The following is a 21,510-nucleotide window of genomic DNA, read 5'->3' as shown; positions in this document are numbered from 1 at the left end:
TAACGCATTTTTAACTGGATTTAAACTCTGTCTTAGCAATACTAATTATAAAATTAATCATTTACTTTTAAGTAAAGCATATTGTTAAACTTTCTCTTCTTATTTCTCCTTTATTTGCAGAATATGAACTCAGCACAATTTTCTATTTTTATGGATTGGGTAAGTTTTTTTTTAATAATCAATCTAAACGTGATCAAGTTATCAGCAAGAATTTTCTTGCCACGCTGTAAATCTTAATACAATTAATAGCTATTGATTCGATTCACGGATATACCCTAAAAACACCGGGAATTACCAACTAAGCGTGTAATAGGTTTTTATACAATCTGCAAAGGTCTATACTCCCTAATCTCTAGACAATTTGGTAATCTTTTAATAGTCCACTATTAATTGCATAATCTATAGAGAAATCTTACGTCAGTCAATTGGCCATTCTTACTAAAATATGACTCGATTTAATCAAATATGTCTTTAATCCTGATGCAGTTTTATCAAATTTCAATTAGCCAGTCATCAATCAATTGTCCATTATGAAATGACTCTTTAGGTGTTGCCTCTCACGCCTCGTGTGCTGCACAAAGTTGATTATCATCAACGGGTAACTGGACTTTTAAGTGGTCTTTATGCCACACACGGTATTTTCCCGCCGCTGGGCATTTCCCAGTCCTGTGCTAATGTTGTCGTTCCTCTTGTTGTTGGTTTTAAATGTGTACACAATTTGTGCGGTCGGACAAAGTCCAAAGCCCGCTGCGGCGTAAAATTTGCTTTTAATTGGCAAAGCCTGGAAAATGTGGGAAAATGTGGAAAATGGGGAATTGGTTAACGGTCAGCCAGCCAGTCAACCAGCCAGCATCTGCCGCCATCGAGAGGACACTGTCCATTCGTTCATGCTCTGCGTGCACTCATGAACGCAGCCAAGGACCAAGGACGTGTTTCCCTTTATAGACCCCCATACACATGTATTTTTAGCGCCCTTTTATGTCTACGTGAGAAGGGAAGTCGCTCACACCTCGTTTGCCATTACACTTTACACACGCGTTTAAAGTGTAAAAGCTGCGGAAAAACCCATGAGTGTATTCAGGGACGCGATCCTTATCGTTCGATGACAAGTTTCTGTCTGGGGGATCAGCTACACTGCGTTAATTGGGGAAACTTTAACATAATAAACTGATGATAAGGCAACAGAGAAATCTTTTTCATAAATCTATCTGTTAATCGGACCCGATTAGACCATGACAGCGATCGCCTATAAAAACCTAGCCCTGTATCAACGATCCAATCATTCAGAGTCCACAACTCATTCAGCCATGAAGGTACTTGCTATCACCTTGTTCGCTTTGCTGGCGACCAGCGCCCAAGCTGGCAAACTGACCGATGTCCTAGCCAAGATTGTGCCAAGCTTCCCCAGCGGAGCCGTAATCAACGGCACCGAAGCTGAGCCTCATGCCGCACCCTACATTATCTCGTTGTCGACCAGTTTTGAGAGGCACTCACACATCTGCGGTGGCACTATCATCTCAAAGGATTGGATCATCACGGCTGCCCATTGCGTCTCCAACCCCGTTGGCATGAGCGTCATCGCTGGTCTCCACAAGCGCGCTGAAGTCGATGAGCGCACTCAGCAGCGTCAGATTGATTTCGGTCGTATCCACGAGCAGTACACCGGTGGTGTTGGACCCTTCGATATTGCCATCTTGCACGTGAGCGAGTCCTTCGAATTCAACAAGTGGGTGAAGCCCGCTACGCTTCCCAGTGCCAACGAGATCAACGAGGGAGAGATCCATCTGTATGGCTGGGGACAACCCAAGTCTTACATCCTCACCGCCTCCAAGGCTCTAATGACTGTGACCACCCAGATTGTTCCTCATGAGCAGTGCGTGGAGATTCTACCCGATGATGCTCCATTGGCTGAGACCAATGTCTGCTCGGCCTCCCTGCAGCAGAGCATCTCTGCTTGCCAGGGTGACTCTGGTGGTCCATTGGTTATTGAGCGTGAAGATACTCCCGCTCAGGTGATTGGCATTGTATCCTGGGTCTACATTCCTTGCGGTTTGGCCAACTTGCCATCGGTTCACACCCGCGTCTCTGCCTACATTGACTGGATTGCCAAGATCCAGAGTGCTTACTACATTCTCAACTAAGACGAGAGAGATAGTTCGAGGTTTGTTTCAATTCAATAAACATGCTTGATTCCAGTTGAGCTCAGTTTAAATAAATATACGACGTGTATTATGTTTAATTGTATAGATTTATAAATTTGTTCTTAATATTCAACTATCTGGATGTTTGTCGAAACTTTCTGACAATTCTGGCAAATCATTTCGTTTCATATCCAATCCATCGTGATCTTTTTGATTTTTACTTTTTACGTTGACAATTCGTTGTCGCGCTCATCCCTAAAAACTATTCGATTTAAAAAATTAGTGCTGCTGAAAACATCGATAACGACTATCGGTATTTGGTATAGTGATGTTGTACAATGTTTATTGATATCGGCGTTAAGCGATGCATCGATATTTTAATTTAAAAACATCGACGGATATGAACATCGATGTTTTCCTCAAAATGATATAATATTAAGAAGAACAGTGACGTAACAGAGATAAGAGAGTAGTAAATAGAGCATAACTAACATCACAAGAGAGTTAGAATAATCGAGAGAGAATGTGTATACTGCAAGTTTTGACTATGTTGATTAGTTCAGGTGCAATTGGACTAATAACTTATGGTTTTTAATTGGAGTTGCTTTGTGCTTTATCTGTGGGCGTGTGCCTTTTAATTCTTGCGATTTACTTTTGCCCAATCAAAGCACGATTGAAAGCTTTGAGCGGCTAATCTCAACCAGATTAGAAGTGTCGAGATTGCCGTCTTTAGTTTTAAATCATTAAAAGCTTTTTAGCTTAACGCTAAATGAGGCGTCTGACTATTTTGGATTTCCCAAAAATATTATATTATCGATAACAAGCAATAATGGACATTCAACAAATATATATTTTAACAAAAACTATCGATATATACATATATATATATATATTTATTGATAGTTTCATAAAGTATAATTCATACCAAAAGCTATCTATATTTTTATCAAATTTTTTTAAACTGAAATATTTGTCTCATAATCACTCTGCTAAATTATTAAAATGGACTTTGATCTACTCGTATTGAAAATAAAAGGATACTACGTAATTCCCATTCTTATCAGCCAACGGCATGTGGAGAAACTTTACTCTTCGATTAAACAAAATTTGTATAGTGTGACAAGCAATATTCACTTACAATAAAGAATAAAGATTATCATTAGGATTATCGCTAAAACGGAAATCTTTTTCATAAAACCATTTGCTAATCAGTCGATAAGAGGCCATAAGCTTTCTATAAAAGACGAGTCTAGACCAGCATGGTCAACACTGGAACTTCGGAAATTGAAGTAAAATGAAGGTACTTGCTGTCACTCTGTTCGCCCTGCTGGTGGCCAGCACCCAAGCTGGAAAACTGACCGACAACCTGGCCAAGGTTATTCCCAGCTTCCCCACCGGCTACGTGATCAACGGCACAGAAGCTGATCCTCATGCCGCACCCTACATCGTCTCGCTGGCCACCAACTTCGACAAGCACTCGCACATCTGCGGCGGCACCCTCGTCTCCAAGGAGTGGATCATTACGGCTGCCCATTGCATCTCCAACCCCGTTGGAATGAGTGTCATCGCTGGTCTCCACAAGCGCGCCGAGGTCGATGAACGCACTCAGCAGCGTCAGGTTGATTTCGGTCGTGTCCATGAGCAGTACTCCGGTGGTGTTGGACCCTTCGATATTGCCATCTTGCACGTGAGCGAGCCTTTTGATTTCAACGAATGGGTGCAGCCCGCTACTCTGCCCAGCGATGGTGAAATCAACGAAGGAGCGACCCATCTGTATGGCTGGGGACAACCCAAGTCTTACATCTTCACCGCCGCCAAGGTTCTGCAGACTGTGGAAACCCAGATTGTTCCTCATGAGCAGTGCAAGGAGATTCTTCCCGATACCGCTCCCCTGGCCGAGACCAATGTCTGCTCGGACTCTCTGCAGCAGAGCATCTCCGCTTGCAACGGTGACTCTGGCGGCCCATTGGTCATTGAACGTGAGGGAACTCCCGCTCAGTTGATTGGCGTTGTTTCCTGGGGCTACATTCCCTGCGGTTTGGCCAACTACCCATCTGTCTACACCCGCGTCTCTGCCTACATTGATTGGTTTGCCAAGATCCAGAGTGCTTACTACACTCTCTACTAAGATGTGAGAGAGAGTGAGATAGTTTGATGTTTGCTTTAATTCAATAAACATGCTTGATTCTAGTCAAGCACAGTTTAATTAAATATACGATGTGTATTATTTTTAATTGTCATCGACTTCAGCTAATTTTGGGAATTTATGACTTGAGATTATTTTCTAATTTTAACAAGATTAGCTCAGGTGCTATTAGACTAATAATTTATGGTGTTTACTTAGGCTTATTTTGCACTTTGTCTGGGGGGCGTGTGCCATTGAATTCTTGCGATTTACTTGTGCCCAATCATAGCACAATTGAAAGCTTCGAGCGGCTAATCTCAACCTGATTAGAAGTGTCTAGATTGTCTTCTTTACTTGTGAATTATTAAAAGCTTTTTAGCGTGACGCTAAATGAAGCGTGTGACTTTTTTGGAATTCTCAGAAATACTATCGATAACAAACAATAATGGTGATTCGACAAATATATTTTATAACGAAAGCTATCTAGCTATATTTGAAATATATAATATTTTTATTGTGCAGATTATTGTATAGAGTTGAGTTGAATCACAATTTGATGATAGTTCCATCTAATATACTTTTTCAAATATCAAATATATAATTTGGTATATATTTAGTATTTTTGTGGTATATTAATTTTGTAATGACAATGGTTCTATCTAATATATTTCAAATTCCAAATATATCATTTGGTATATTTGTAGTATTTTGTGGTATTTTAATTTGGTATATTTTAAAATTATTATACCACTGTTTTGCTTTTATTCACAGCACGTATCTGACTGTCGAGTACACTCGACTGTAGATTTCTTACTTGTTATCTAATTTTGTTAGATTTTTATTTTTTTGATAGACATTTTTTGTTGGTTCTTGAACTGTATATTTCATGATTGCTGTCAAATTCAAAATTTATTAGCAAAGTGTTCTGATATAATTTATTGATCTATTTTCGTTCAAGAGATGAAAGATTTTTTAAATTTAGAATATTTGTGATGAATAATTGGTAGTTGGAATGCGGTTTTCACTAGCGATGTATTTATAGATTTTAATTAAATATATGCATAATTTAGTTTCGGTGAGGGAGCCCATATTACCTTCTATAAATCTTTATGGTCCGATTCTTTTACTCATAATCTACTCAGCTGATTCTCTACAATGTACTTCGATCTAATGAAATGAAAAGGATACTACGTAATTCCCGTTCTTATCAGCCAAGGGCATATGATGAAACTCTACTCTTCGATTAACCAGAATTTAGATAGTGTGACAAGCAATAATCATTTACAATAAAGAATGATTATCACTAAGGCGTCTTTTTCATAAATCCATCTGCTAATCAGTCGATAAGAGCACGTGAGCTTCCTAGTTATAACCTCTATAAAAGACGCGTCTAGACCAGTATGACCAACACTCGAACTGCGGAAATTGAAGTAAAATGAAGGTACTTGCTGTCACTCTGTTCGCCCTGCTGGTGGCCAGCACCCAGGCTGGAAAACTGACCGACGCTCTGGTCAAGGTTATTCCCAGCTTTGCCACCGGTTTCGTGATCAACGGCACCGATGCCGATCCTCACTCTGCGCCCTACATCGTCTCCCTGGCTGCCAAGCCCGAGAGTCACTCACACAGCTGCGGCGGCACCATCATCTCCAAGGAGTGGATCCTGACTGCTGCCCACTGCATCTCCAACCCCGTTGGCATGAGTGTCATCGCTGGTCTCCACAAGCGCGCTGAGGTCGATGAGCGCACTCAGCAGCGTGTGATTGACTTTGGACGCGTCCACGAGCAGTTCGGCGGTGGTGTTGGACCCTACGATATTGCCATCTTGCACGTGAGCGAGCCTTTTGAGTTCAACGATTGGGTTAAGCCCGCTGTTCTGCCCAGCCGCAATGAAATCCACGAGGGAGAGACCCATCTATATGGCTGGGGACAGCCCAAGGCCTTCCAGTTCTCCGCTGCCTCGACTCTGCAGACCATGACCACCGACATCGTCAACTACGATGCCTGCTTGGAGAAGATGCCAGAGAACTCGAAGCTGGCTGAGAGCAACATCTGCTCGGACTCTCTGCAGCAGAGCAAATCCGCTTGCAACGGCGACTCTGGTGGTCCTCTGGTTGTGGAGCACAAGAATGCCGACACTGAACTCATTGGCATTGTGTCCTGGGGCTTCATTCCCTGCGGTTTGGCCAACTACCCATCTGTGTACACCCGTGTCTCTGCCTACATTGACTGGGTTGCTAAGGTCCAGAGTGCCTACTACATTCTCTTCTAATTTGTGTAATTTATTAAATAAACACATACTAAATTTACTTTTCTACAAGTAATCGAAATACAATACAAATATTGTATATAATTGTTTAGTTCTCTCTATATGATATCTGGATTATACCAGATTAACTATGAAACTTGCAAAAGTTTTGAATAAAATTGGTATTTAAATGGTTGTCAATTCCTACGATAGAAAACTTTTGAATTTCATCAGTGTGCCAACGTTTGGGGAATATGATATTTTATTCAACAAATCTATGTGTGAAAGAATTGGGGAATATGACCTTTTATTCAACAAAGAGTTTTTTTTAATACTATAAATGCAAGTTTATTATCTCTGAAATAGTTATAAAGTATACGATCTGATAAATTTTTATTTAATATTGAACTGAATCATATTCTTATGATGAAGAACATTCGAATTTTATCAGTCTGGCAACTTTAAAGACATGAAGTTCCCCTTTTGTTCAACAAATTCGCCAATGAGTTAGTTCTCATTTCGAAGAAATGTCTAGATAAGAGCGAAAGCTTTTAATTTACGACAGTATGGCAACGCCAATGCCTTATGAACTAAGCGTTAAGTTGGTTGCGGCTTGCTGACGGAAATTTTTTAACACTTCTTTTGGTTTACAACACGCTTAAAATCAGTCGGATGATTCGGCAAAAAATAAACCAAATAGTAGACGCACTTCGTGTGCTTTGTTTAGATAGATTAGCTTAATATACGATTGCCCATAAAGAGAATCATTGATGTTTAGGAATAGCAGCAGATTTACGATCCACTTGCCGCATTATTTATTTACGAAAAGTGGAAGAAGAAGCAGAAGTAGGCCGCCAACTACTTGAGGAGGAGGCAAAGCTATTCAGGTAATCAATTGCCATTGATATTGATCAAGAGTGGCGACTTGACACGATCTAAATGAGGCGAAATAGATAGAGGTAATCAGGACAAAAGCACTGACAAAGCGTCCGACTGACAGACGAACGGATTGTAAATCTGTCGCATCGATTAGACCGCAAAAACATGATAACACTGCCATTCATTGTCTGCGATAAGCAGAAGCGCTATAAAAGCAACAGCCCGAGTCTGAAATGACAACAGTAGCAGCGGTAGCAGCAACACAGCAATCGGTATGAAACAATTTGTGGCACTTCTTGTGCTGGCCGTGGCCTCGGCTAGCGCCAACACCATCGCCTGGCCAGGTTTCCCCGAGGGACGCATCATCAACGGCCAGGAGGCCACCTCCGGCGAGGCTCCCTTCATTGTCTCCCTGCAGTCGACCTCTGGCTCACATTATTGCGCTGGCTCTCTGATCCAGCCCGACCTCGTGCTGACTGCTGCCCATTGCATGACCTACACCAACTTCCAGGTGGTTGCCGGTGCTCACAGCCGCACGGACAAGACCACCACCCAGATCCGTCAGGCCAGCAGCTCCCGTCAGGTGATTCACGAGCAATACGGCGGCGGTGTCGGACCCTACGACATTGGTCTGGTCTTCCTCTCGGAGCCCTTCGATCTGACCGCCCGCAATCGCGATGGCAGCTCCCCCGTCTCGACCATTCAACTGCCCAGCAAGACCTTCTCGGCCAACTCCGATGGCGTGCTCTTCGGCTGGGGACGCGACAACTCTGGCTCCTTGCCCGACAAACTGCAGAAACTGGATGTGAACATCATTGGCTACTCTGACTGCGCCAAGGCTCTGCCCAGCGGCAACAAGCTGGCCGATAGCAACGTCTGTACCTTCACCAGCGGCCTCACCGACGGCGCTTGCAACGGTGACAGCGGCGGTCCCCTGGTCAACAGGCAATCCAATGGCGAGTACCAACAGATCGGTGTTGTCTCCTGGGGCTACACTCCCTGTGCCAGCACCAAGTACCCCTCGGTCTACACTTCCGTGGGCTCTTATGCCGATTGGATCGAGGAGCACCAGAACGACTTCTAAGCTCTCTCTCCCCGCGCGATATCGATCGAGATATGAATAATAAATATTTGTGATTTGCGATTAATACTTACGTCGTCCCATTTGATGAACTTCTCGCCATCTTGCAGCGCCTGCGGCACCTCCACGCTGGCCGTCGATATGTAGGTGCCTCCTGCGCTCATCATTCTGCCACTCACTTTGCTGCTGCCTCCTGTTGTTGGTTGTTTGGTTTCTTTTGTTGCTGTTGCTATTTTTGATTCTCTTCTCTCTCTGTGTGGGTTACTCTGGGTGACCTCTGGGTGCGTTGATGCGCTTTTATTTATTTGCAACTCTGGTCTCGACTTTGGGCTTAGCCTCGTCGCTGCATTGGCTTTGTTGTGTTTGCGGCTCTCTCAATTGTTGCTGGCTTTGCTTTGCATACAAATGACGCCATTTGACCGTGTCCTGGTCCTGGCCTCAATTAGACCCGGTTGCCGTTGCCGTTGCTGTGGCTTCACCTGCTTCACAACTACACCTGCTTCATGCGCTGCGCCTGCTGCATTCTGCGGGTGCTTCGCTTTTGCAGTTTGATTAAAATTCCGTGTGCTGCAACGAAAAGCGAAAAGAAAACAATGTGAATCGAATGCTTTTGGCTCTCTGTCTCTGTCTCTCTCTGGTTTCTTGTTTGCAATGCCATTCAATAGAGTTAGTTATCCATGAATCAAATATGCAAAAGCCTCCTCTGGCCATGACTCTCGAATTTTGCTCTCGAAGAGCCTTTAAAGCATGACCAAATCAAGTTGCACGTGCCGCAGGCATCATTGATCAGAGGCTAATGAAAAGCGGCCACAGCAGGCACAAATTGCAAACAGCTCTCATTGTTCGACTGTCATTTAATTTGGCTAGTTGCACTCTGCTTGCTGTCGCATATGCCAATGATTTTTATAGGTTGACATTTGTAAATGGATGCGAATTTTAGAGAACCAAAATAGTAACATTAAATTGAAAATGAAATCAATATAAATAAGTAAGCAAGAACAAGTCGAGAGTGGTCGACTGTGAGGTACCTACCACCCATTTTAAATAAAATTAAATTGTACAAATATACCAAAAATATACCACCACATTAAAAAATATACCGAAATCTATATTTGGTATACCTTTTGAATATAAGTATTATTGTACTAAATAGTAAAATGGAGCCAGATTTTACAAATATACCGAAAATATACCGCAGAAATCTTAAAGATAAGCCTATATTTGGTATATTGATGTAGTACTACATTTAAAACATACCATGGAGTACAAAACATATCAAATTGTGATTATAGCTCTATCTTTTATAGTTTTTGAGATCCAGTCTTTTATAAGGGCAGACGGACAGACAGACGGACAAGCTTACACCCATAGAGAAGGGAATTAAAAATCGAATGCTTTACTTAGTCATACAAGTTTTTAACTTTATTTTTGATTTATTTTCAACGTTTCATCATCATCAGATAGAAGACAAGGCTTTCAAAATGTGACCTCAACTTAATCACGAAAGTCAAGTCGCTGCGAATCAGCGAAAAAAGCGCGGCAAGGACGCTCTTATAAAATATGGCAATAAAGGGTGCGGAATTAATGTTGCTTTGGTTTTAGTCAAATCGATTCGCGTTCCCCCCTTTTTCTCCCCTTTTGGTTTGCCTGCTTTCATATTTATGAAAATGTCTTTTGGTTGCGCTTTTGTCTCGCTTCGCATTCGCGTTTGCGTTCGAGTTGCGTGTTAAGGTCAAGTCTGAAGTCTGAAGTCTGTTGCCAGCTGCCTTTCTTTGGCTCTGGATGAATTGGCATTCAGAGTGTGGGTTTCGCTTTTGTTAGTCTATTTTTAGGCTGCTCCTCCCCATCTCCATCCCTTCCCCATCTATTCATTGTGCATTTTTCGCATTTCGCATTTCATTTATGCAAAATTGTTTCGCTAATTTGGCGCACAAACATTTCGAGTTTACAGCTTTTGGGTTTTCAATTAGCAGTCGAACTTTTGACCTGTAGCGGTAACTGAACTGTGCTCAGTTCTCTTTTTAGTGTATTGTCTGCGTATCTTGAAATAGGCATCCGGTTTGTGCGGCAGTCCGAAACGGAACTAAAGCACCCAGAAGCTCTCCGATGACAGCTGTCGATAAAAGCGACGCTATTACTCGGACTCGGACTCGACTTCATTCAGCAATCTTCTGGGGATGCTTGTGAATCATGGCAAAGTTGAGTTGAGGCTTTTGGCTGTTGCTGTTGCTTTCAAAACTCATAATCCACTTACAAACAAAGCAAACTTGCTTAGACAAAGGAAAACCCAGAAAGAGATATAGAATAAGGAAAGAAAGAACAGAACAACAGACACACACGTGATTTTCGAACTAATTCATTTATAATTTCTTTTGGCCATGCCATAACCAATTCCAGCCAACTTGCCACAAAATGAAAATGTAAGCAAAACTTTTGGCCAGTCTGAGAAAACCACATAACTTTTTCCCAATCTGTGTGTGTGTATGTTTGTGTGGGTGTTACACACACACACAAACACTCTCTCACACACACATTATCATCATTGGGCAAAGGAAGTCATTTGTTTTTGTTGCGTTGTTTGGTCGAAATTCTCTCGTAAATAAAATTAAATTTGTGTTGTATTTACTTGGCAATTTTTCGAAAATTGAGTGAAATGTTGTGACGTCATACATCACACATACAGACGCAGCAAGCAAATTGAGCGACTGCCGGAAATAATTAAGCATTTTGTTTTGCATGCAAAATGCGTGTGGAAATGATTGGAAAATTGTTATGGGTTATATAACAATCGGAGCACACGGAGCCAAATCAAATGAAAATTGCAAGCGACGCCGTTTCGAGTTTTCCTCCTCTTCCCTATTTTTCTTTTTTGGTTTACTTTTTTTTTTGTGTGTGCTTTCTTTCTGACTCTCGCACAAATCGTTTTAAGTGTTTTATGGCAAACGGGCAAAAATTTATTGCAGGCAATTTGCAGATGTACCCACGACTGTGGTGGCAAGAGAGTGGGAAGGATGGGGGCAGGAAATCACAGCGGCAACACACAGATTTGAAGTGACTTCCACTTTTAGCAGAGCGAAGCGACAACAACAATAATAACTGAGAGCTGGAGAGTCACATGAATCATGCATACGACACAAACAGAACAGAACACAACAAAATGGCAGACCCCAAACAGAACCCGGAAAGCCAAACCCCAAACTCTCTGAAAACCCTCAATCCCTAGACCCGCTCTTGTAGTCGGGATCAGCGCCATAAATCAAAGTGCCAGTCAAAAATATGTTATCCGACTGTAAACTGTGAATTTTGTTGTGCAAAAAGTGCCGAAGACGAAACTTTTAATACTCTATCGTCGTCGTCTTCCGGGGGGATTTATTTATGTTTTCAAAGTGCTCACTTTATGAGCATCGCAATTTTAGTAGTGTGTACTTCATGGTCAGTTAATTCGCTCTCTCTCTCTCTTTTTCTCTCTCTCTGGGCACACATTAGATGTTATGTGTGATAAACAAGCTGACCTCTTGAAATAAGTGTCCTCCATGGTCACTTTGTATGCTTGAAAGCGTTTCTTTTGCATTCAAATTTATTATGCAAGGCAACTTCGTGTTAGAAAATTAAATTTTGTTTGCCAACTAACATAATTGAAATATAGATGCGACATGGTCACTTTGGGCCTATTAGAATTTAGTAAAAGTATATTTATATGATGATGATTAGTTAAAAAATAGTACACCGAGAGAAAATATATAGATCGAAAAGTAGATTGCACTTCATGATTAAAGATATTTTCCATTTTAAAAAATAAAATCTTATTTAAGGTTTTTTGGGTTGAAAATCATTTTGTAAATCAAGATTATAATCTTGAATTTTGAGATTTCACAATCTAGATTTATTGTAGAATTTAGATCTTGATTTAATAATATTCCTTCCTATTTCAATTTTAACATCATACAATTGTAATTCAAGACTTTATTTTTGAGTTTATCGCATTTTTTTTGTTCCTCATAAATAACAATTATTTTCAAATTAATGCTGACGTATTTTAGTAACTATGTGAAGTATTTGCAGCCATAAAATACTTTTTATATAAATTACACATGCTCTTAAAGCATGGATATAAATATTATTAGTCAATGGTTCGCAATTATCTCGAATGCTATCAAGTATTTATAGAGATTTATTGCTATATAATGTTTCCGTAATTTCTGATTATAGTTCCTCTTAGTTTCTGTAAAAGAATAACTAAATACGGAGTTTTTTTATCAACTCTATGTATTCTTTAGTCATACATTGAAACATACTCAGCATACTCTATAGATAAGCATATTCTGATAGATCCACCACATTACCGCAGATACTCTTTCCGGGTGATAATCAAAGTTGCCCTCACTTTTCCCCCTCCCGCCTTTGGCTGTCTGCCAAGCAGAGTCAGCTGCTCTTGTTGTTGCATGGAATTGAGGAAGTTGCTTGTCAAACGGCAATCTTCTTTCGCACAGGCAACAACAACAACAACAACAGCAGCAAGCTAAGGAAAAAAAACATGATAATCAAATCAAGGCGCCAGCTATTTGGTTAATGTGCATGACAGCGTTGCCAGCGCCAGCTTCATCGCCATCGCCATCTCAGTCGCTGTCGCTGTTGACGTTGACGTCGCAGTTGGCGTCGCAGCTGGCAGCAAAGTTAAAATGCTTAAAAGTGAGGCAGGTGAGCGTCGAAAGATAAGAGGATGAGTGCACGATAGAGGGAGAGGGGAGAAGAAGCAGCAGCAACAGAACAGAACAGAAGGAGCTGAAGCAGGCGGCAAAAATGTGTAGCATGCTTTTAGGAGCGAACGTTTTTGTCGACGCGCAAATTGCAGCGACAGCCTGTGGCCTGCCTCTGTGTGAGTGTGAGTGTGAGTGTGAGTATGAGTGTGTGTTGTATGCGTGTGAGTGTGTGTGTGTGTGTGTAGCTGACTATAATTTCATTTGTGGTACATAAAACTTTTGCCTCTCGCTTCATCTCTGACTGCGCCCAAAGCAGAGAGCGAGAGCGAGATAACTGCGTGTACGTGTGTGTGTGAGAGAGAGAGAGAGAGAGAGCGAGCGGGATGGAATTACATTAAACTAATTGCTTTAGCTTGTCATTGTTGTTGCTTTTGTGTATTTATTGTTAGTGGAGAGCTTTTAGGCGAAAACCAAATTATATTTACTTGTATGTCAAATACATTTTTGTTGCCTATTACAAAATTTAAGGCCGCTTCTCGCTTACAGCCTCAGCTCACAGCTCACAGCTTACAGCTTGACAGTCCTTGGTCCTTGGCAAGAGCAAAGTACTGAACAACAACAACAACGAGGGAGTCTGCAATTACCTTTGACCTTACGGACCGCACACACACAAACACAACTTAAACACAAGCAGCCAGTAAACAACAAGCAAATATCAAATATTTAAGCCAAACAACCAACGCCGCTGGGCCACGCCCACAAAGGACACTCGGAAAGTGCTTTTTGGGGTTTATTAAAATGCGAAAGTGTTGAGTAATTTGCGGTATGTTTTCCCTTTTTTGTTTTCCTCTACATGTTGTTGATGCTTCGATATGCATCACAGAGAGAAAAAGTTACTAACTTGGCTAACCAGGTTTTGCTGGCTGTCAAATAACTTTATGAGTTAACATCTTCTTCTAATGAATAGTAAATGATATTTCATACGAGCTTCATTCAACAGTTCTTAGAATACAACTATAGATATGTTTTATTTTTATGCCTGATAGAAGAGTATTATAACAGGAAATGTATGTAACAATCTGGTATATTTTAGTATTCTATGGTATATTTTGAATTTAGAACTATATCAGTATACCAAATATAGCATTTGATATATTTTATACAAACTCTATGCTATATTTTGAACGTAGTACTATATCAACATACCAAATATAGTATTTCTAATATTTTTGCGGCTTATTAATTTGATATTTTTATAAAATTAATACTAATTTGCTCTTACTAAAAATGGGTAGCGAGTATTTCACAGTCGACCACTCTCGATTGTAGTTTTGTAGTTTTCTTACATGTTTTTCTCTTATCTTTCTCTGTTTTGTTATTCGCTACATTTCTGTCTAAGCTCAGCAGCAGTTTTCTCATTTTGAATTTAATATTTACACAATGAAATAGTTCCAAGAAGAGAACTTCCATATCTGAATTTGCATTGCGTCAAAGTGAATTTCCGATTCTGTTTGCTACATCAAAATTCGAAATAAATTCGATGCGTTTGAAGGGTATTTATTATTCGAAAAGGTGCAACTGTTGTTGTTTTTTTTTTGTGCTGTTGATACGCCTTGAATATTTCAACACTGCGCAGCAATCATGTAAATTTCACTTTTGTTGTTGTTGCTGTTGCTGTTTCCTGCTTTTCACATAACGGACAATTTTTGCCCGTTTCACTCGTAAAAATTCATCAGGCAACAAAACAGAGCGAAAGTTGATGGACGGCAACGAAGAGCGGGGGGTAAAAGAGGCGGCAGCGTGTTGAGTCAACAATTTGCCGCCCCCTTCGGCTATAGACTCGCATATCGGTAGCATAAAGTACACAAATAAATAAAAATATAAAGCACCGTTTGTCTCCGTCTGCTTCAAGTCGAGAGAATAGAAGGCGAGGAGCGGAGCGGAAGGGGAATTGCCGAATATTGTGTCCTTCTGGCCACAGCAAAAGCAGAAGCAAAACCAAAAGCAGCGGCAACAACAACATTAAGTTCAATGACACCCTAAAAACAACAGCCCTCTGGACCCGAGCTCGGTGCGAGTTCGGTTCGAGTTTTGTGGCTCGTTGAGGAACCTCCATCAACGTCAAGGGGCCTTCACCTCAGCTCTCTCTTTGCACGCCTTCAATTGGAAAACTTTTGTTACACTTCTCGCTCCCTCTCTCTCGCTCTCTCTGCATTTTTAATTTCCCCCCTCCCCAACAGAAATTCACTTAATTTGTGTGAGGAATGAAGTTTAGTGACCCAACTCTCTTCTGGCCTTCCGCCAGATAACGCGTTGTCGATATACTATAAAGTAGGCAAATTGTGAAAATATTGACAAAACAATTGATGGCTTCAGCACGCGAATTGTGCTCCCTCATCACCCTTTTCCTTTTCCATTGCCATTCCCATTTCACACGTTTTGTCTTTATCTACTTTGCATTTGCTGCTCAATTTTGCTATTTATAAAGTGCGATGAGCTTCCCCAAGGGGAAAGTGCAAAATGCGAAGCGAAGAGCTTAGCATAGTTTTCGGCGCTGCCAAAAGCGAAGATGCGACATTGAAACACGCAATTCTCACGTATCGATTGATAACTTGCGATAGTCATTCAATCAATAAGTGCCACGGAAAATGTCTAATGAAGCAATTAGATTGTCTTATTATTTAAATTTCCTTATAATGAAAAAAAGTAAGAAATCTTTAGTTAAGTGGGCTCGACTGTGAGATACCTATTTTCGGTAGAAGCAGAAAAGTGTGGTATTAACTTTTAAATATACTAAATTAATATACTTAAAAAAACCAAAAATATACTGAACGCAATATTGGGTATTTTAATATAGTACTACTTTCAAAATATACCATACAATGTAAAATATACCAGATTGTTAGCAGGTATATTCTGTTTATAATATAACGGTACATTTTCTATGGTTTATTTTGAATGTGGTGGTATATTTTGCACTCTATGGTATATTTTGAATGTAGTAAGTAAGCACTTTTGCCCCTACAAAAGCATTTCTTTAATAACTTCTTCTTTTAGCTAGAAATAAATTGAATACGAATTCCATTAAACACGAATTTACATTCCCAATTCTCATCCTTGCAAAATTCTTTAGCCTAGTTAATAAATTTTGTAGTCGACTGCAAATCGCAGCGTCTCTTAATGAAATTTCATAAATTTTCGGTTCTGGTTTGCCAAGAAACCACATAATGATTATTATTATGACACTTCATTACAATCGCCTGTCGTTCAAAATGTGCTCGGGATCATTATATAAATATTTAATCAACTAAAAAGCCACAGAAACCAGCTTGCTTTCTTGTGCTTGTGTTTCGACAGCTTCGCATTTCATAGGCAAAAGTTCATGCGCCGCCTTCCTCGTTTCTCTTTACTTTCCTTTGCTTTGCTCGTTCAATCTTTTCTGCTCAGCATCCTGTCAAATTTTTGACATTTTGGCAAAGATCAAAAGTCAAATGTTTCCAATTCGACGCTCGCCCACCGCGAAACCAAACCGAACAGAAACAGAAACGCGATACAAACAAAAGCATGCGCTGAAAGCGAGCACGCCCATAAACAAAAATGCGTGGAAATGCGGCCCATAAATCTCGGACAGCTTTTCATTACGGCTAATTACGGGGCGTCAGTAAGGGGAGGCATCAGGTGGAAAAGCCACAGTTGAGGAGCTGAGGGAAAACGTTGCATTAGCACCCAAAAAAAAAAAAAAAAATAAATAAACACGAGCATTAATTAGACACTATCATTAACTCAATGTGTCTGTCTTCTCCCCTCTCGCTCTCTGTGCGTGTTTGTGTTTAGTTTGCATACAAATGCATGGCCCATGCCCCATGTGGCATCACACGGCGTATGCGTAATGTTTGTGTGCGTTGCAGGCACAGTTGACAGTTGTGTCAGAGTCTTGCGGTTTGCCCTTTGGCAAACACCATGATGATAATTATCGCCATCATCATCATCGCCATCGCCTTTGCTATTCTAATCATAATTATTATGCCAACTAATGAGGTTTACTTAAAGCGACCGCTGCGACAACAACAACAACAACGAGCAGGCGAAAGTAAAATGATAATTATTAATTAAAACCGCGTTTCAATGTCGACAGCACACAGCCCAACGCTTTGGGTTAAGTTTATCGCGCGTTAAAAGTAGCAAACAACAAATAAGAATATGCATAAGCGGGCATAAGGGGAATGCCAGACTAAGAGTTACTCTATGTAAATAAGATCTAGTTGTTGTTTTAAATTATTTAGATAGCATTATGAAATTAACTGAAGTCTAATTATTGGAGGGGTCTTAGTTGTTATGACTGATAAGCTGGTATATTCATATATAATATTTTGAATATTCCTTCGGCATATTTATAGCACTCTTGCGGTATATTAGTTTGGTATATTTTTAAAATAAATACCGCATTATTATGCTACTAAGTCAGTGTACCCAAAATAACATTTGGTATATTTTTAGTATATTTGCGGTATATTAGTTTGGAATATTTTTAAAATTAATACCGCACTATTATGCTACTAAGTCAGTGTACCCAACATAGCCTATGGTATATTTTTAGTATATTTGCGGTATATTAATTTGTTACATTTGTTGCATTAATACCGCACTATTTTGCTTTTATTCAAAGTGGGTAGTGGGTATTAATTATTTTTAAATAAAGCTGAAATTCATAGAATAATTTCAGCAATTGAATAACTTCGACTTTCTTTAAAAGTAATGAAATTAAATTTGCAAGTACTTGACTCTATAAACTAAAGTTTATTGATCTTCAATCTTTTTGGTAATTGCTGTCAAGTTGCAATAAGAAAGTTCACTTTTGAAAAGTGCAGTTTAACTTTAAAGGGCAATAAACACGCATTTACCACACAGCAAAGTGAGATAAGTTGACTTTACATTGTTGTCAGAAGTGAGTGATAAAGTCTATAGCTAAAGCTACAAGTTGCAGGTTAACAGCAAAACTTAGCTAGAATAATTCAATCTCAGTTAAATTTGGGTATAATGCTAGAGTAGTATATTCAAAATATACCATAGAGTACAAAATATACTAAATTCCTAGCCGCAGTAAATTCAAATTGTATGTTGCCAAATATTTATGCAATATACTGCTTTACAGGGTATGCTGGAGCTGGCAGACCAACAGCATTTGGCATTTGGCAGTTTCAGCTCATTCATATTCATGGCAGCTGCCTCCCACCCTCTTCATTTGCACAGTAGCTCCGGACGCACTCACTCGCACATTCACATTCGTATTCGCATTCACATTCACATTCACTTACTCACACTCGAAACTCCCGACGGGCAGCTTATTCGACTATCCATAGAATATTCAAACATCGCTGTTGTTGTTGCTGCTCATCTTGCTGTTTTATTTATAACGATTCACTTCAGTTCAGTTGAGTTCACTTCAGTTTCAGTTTTGTGTTCTGTTCTGCGTTCTCTGTGTAAATTTTGTTTTCATTTTTATCGCGCTTTTATCTAGTTTGTCAACGTTATCAGGGCGTGAGTATGCGACTGCTACACTTAGCATTCAGCATTCAACGTTCACCATTCAACGTTCAACACACCCACCAACTAGTTACTAGCTGACACACAGAGTGAAGAGACAGTGAGAGAAAGAGAAAGAGAGAGTGGAGAGCTTTGCTCTCCTTTTTAGCCACAGCTGCGGAACCACATGGCAATGAAGGCAGTTAGAAAATTCCCGTATTAGATTTGACGCTTCATTATAATGATAGATCGTTGTGCGTTGGTGTATGACACAACACAAAGCAACACTAGACGGGCAGCAGAAGCAGAAGCAGCAGCAACAGCGACTAGAACATGTAGTAAATAGTTGGCCTACGCTGCGTATGCGCAACTTTTTTAATGTTGCAGCCGAGCTGGCGTCGTTGTTAAATAATTAATGAGCAGCTCAACTGAGGCGCGCGGGTTGCGGGCATAAACTGCCAGTCAGCAGAACATTGTGTGCGAGGAGGGATGAGGAGGGGCAAAGGAAGAGCAGGATAAGCAGCATAATGAGCCAAGTGTGCATCACATTGACGATTCACCCACACACACACACACGCAGGACAGAGGACACTAATTGCCGCTGGCTTTCACTATCATGCCCTCTCTTTCTCTTGTCCCTCTCCCGCTCTCTCTCTCTCACTCTATTGTGCTCTCTATAATTTCAGTCTGTCCTTTAATGCCTTAATTGCGTTTGACTGATTGAAACTGGCGGCTTTGCGAATGCCACTCAAATGCAACCGACAACAACAACTCAGCTGCTCTGCAAAATCTATGGCAAAACTGTAAGCTGTAAGCTCATTACAGCTTAAGCATTGTTGTGGCATGTAACAAGAATGTAAAGTGCTCCAATTAAACAAGCAACCAACTAACTCTGCAAAATCTGTCCAACTGCTTTTATTTGTGGTCCAATTTTGAGTGAACTGCAAAATAAACCAATTGATATCCAATGCACTTATGACAAAGTTATGTGCAGAAACTTTTAATGCGTGTTTTTCGACAACTTTTACACATTGAACTTTTGCGCAATAACTGCATAAATATTTGGCAAAAAATACAAAGGTTGTTGAAGTAACTGTAGTATTGATGATTCCTCGAAAATTTGATTGCGATCAGATAAATATAGTTGAAGTTATTTAAAAAATAGTGGTTTTCGCTGAAAATTTGGTATATTTTGTACTCTATGGTATATTTTGAATGTAGTACTATTATTATATACCAAATACAGCCTTAGGTATATTCTGCTTGAAAATCGAATATATTTGGAATGTAATAATACTATATCAATATACCAAATATAGCTCTCGGTATATTGGTAGCGAGTATTTCACTTTGCTTTCTCACTTGTTTTAAATAGTTGCATTCGCTTCAAAGTTAAACATTCTCCTACAAACTCATATATCAATCAATCAGTCAATCGCCAATTGAATTTTGGCTGTTTGTCAGTGGCTTTTTATGAGCATTGACAGCAATTTTGAAGTGCAACTTCCCCTCGCCATAGCCACAGCCAGAGCTGTCAGACTTTTGTGTAGCATTTTGCGTGCCTCGCACTTTTTCTAGATAGACTCATAGATACGTATCTGTGAGATACTCGCGTTTTGTTGTTGCTGTTGCTTGGTGCTTGCCATTCGCCTTATGAGTTCAAGTACAACCGGCGAGTGGCAGCAACAACGATCACATGGAGAGCAACAAGCCGCAGCGTCAACTGTTGGACATGCCAAGTATTTGCCCCTGTGTGTGTTGCAACTACACGAAAATCTTTCAACTTTTCAACACCGCACAAAAAAAAAAAAAAAAAACGAAAAAGAAAACAAAATGAAAACACAAACATGAGAAAAACCGAAAAACAAACACACACCAAAATATCAAACAGCAAAACATTTTCTCTCTGGACACACGCGAAAATCTGGCCAGAGGCAAAAGCAATTTTCGGCACAATTTTCAATTAGCAGCCACAGCAGCAACAACAACAAAATCGAGAGGGGGCGAATGAAAATGTTTAACAAATAAATTGAATTGAATGAAATTGTATTTTGATTTGATTTGTGATGGATGAAATCAACAACGACAACGACAAAAGCAAATCCCAAGCAGTAACTGAAACCGAATCGAATCGAAACTGAATTCAAAATCATTCGCAATTCCTGCCCCAAGATCTCAAATTTATGCCACAAAAATTGCTCAATGCCTCCCCTCCCTTCTCTGTTTTTTTCTTTTACCTGCTTTTGACTTTCAGATGAGGCGACGAATGTATTTCAATTACAGATTTTGCACCCAGTTGGAATTCCGATACAACGGGGCGGATGCTTAATATGTTAAGAGAGAGGAGAACTCGTGTCTTTTGGGTCTTTGCTGATGATTTACAGCTGGGCAGCGCCGTGTACTAAGCGCTGACTTATTAACTTAGTCACAGTCACCCAAACACACACACACTGAAACACATTTACACACTTAAACACTTGGACGACACACAGTTATAATCACACGCGTTGCGGATTGCGGAGTCTGTTTGAAACTGAAACTCAATCACAATCTCAATCCCAATCTGAATCTCAATCCCAATCCCAAGCGCACAAAATTCTTCGCCGCGGGGAATGTGAAGAAAGTTTTCAGTGAAAAACGCGACCGAACGCTTCGGCGTACGACGAGTGTCTGTTGGGAAAACGCGAGCAGCGAAAAGCCAAAACTCAAAATGAAAATTTCAGCATTTTGAGAGAGCGTGATAGAGTGAGAGAGATGGAGAGAGAGAGAGAGGGTGCGGGCGCGTGAGCGAGAGAGAACGACCTTTGTTGGAGCCA

The 21,510-nt window shown here is 40.3% G+C and overlaps 3 protein-coding genes across 7 annotated transcripts in view; 2 read left to right on the top strand and 1 right to left on the bottom strand.

The window, feature by feature from the left end:
- LOC133850953 (1-phosphatidylinositol 4,5-bisphosphate phosphodiesterase classes I and II) overlaps window positions 1-21,510 on the bottom strand; it is a 62,467-nt gene that overhangs the window by 33,137 nt on the left and 7,820 nt on the right. For 4 of the 5 annotated variants that reach the window (XM_062287216.1, XM_062287219.1, XM_062287218.1 and 1 more), the window contains exon 2: window positions 8,546-9,038. In XM_062287216.1, coding sequence (XP_062143200.1) covers window positions 8,546-8,638 — 93 coding nt within the window. In that variant the 5' untranslated portion in view covers window positions 8,639-9,038. Of the gene's footprint in view, window positions 1-8,545; window positions 9,039-20,931; window positions 21,322-21,510 lie in introns of those variants that run through there. The other variant, XM_062287217.1, reaches the window with a different exon arrangement.
- On the top strand, window positions 1,218-2,244 carry LOC133850965 (lectizyme-like). The gene has a single exon (XM_062287239.1). It carries the CDS (start codon window positions 1,233-1,235, stop codon window positions 2,139-2,141), a length of 909 nt encoding a protein of 302 aa, XP_062143223.1. The 5' UTR covers window positions 1,218-1,232; the 3' UTR covers window positions 2,142-2,244.
- On the top strand, window positions 3,394-8,540 carry LOC133850914 (transmembrane protease serine 9-like). The gene is made up of 3 exons (XM_062287173.1): window positions 3,394-4,262; window positions 5,698-6,532; window positions 7,623-8,540. The coding sequence occupies exons 1-3, from the start codon at window positions 3,436-3,438 to the stop codon at window positions 8,472-8,474; spliced, it is 2,514 nt and encodes an 837-aa protein (XP_062143157.1). The 5' UTR covers window positions 3,394-3,435; the 3' UTR covers window positions 8,475-8,540.

This window comes from Drosophila sulfurigaster, chromosome 2L, assembly GCF_023558435.1.
Source record: "Drosophila sulfurigaster albostrigata strain 15112-1811.04 chromosome 2L, ASM2355843v2, whole genome shotgun sequence".
NCBI lineage: Eukaryota > Metazoa > Arthropoda > Insecta > Diptera > Drosophilidae > Drosophila > Drosophila sulfurigaster.
This window is presented reverse-complemented; position numbering and strand designations above follow the sequence as displayed.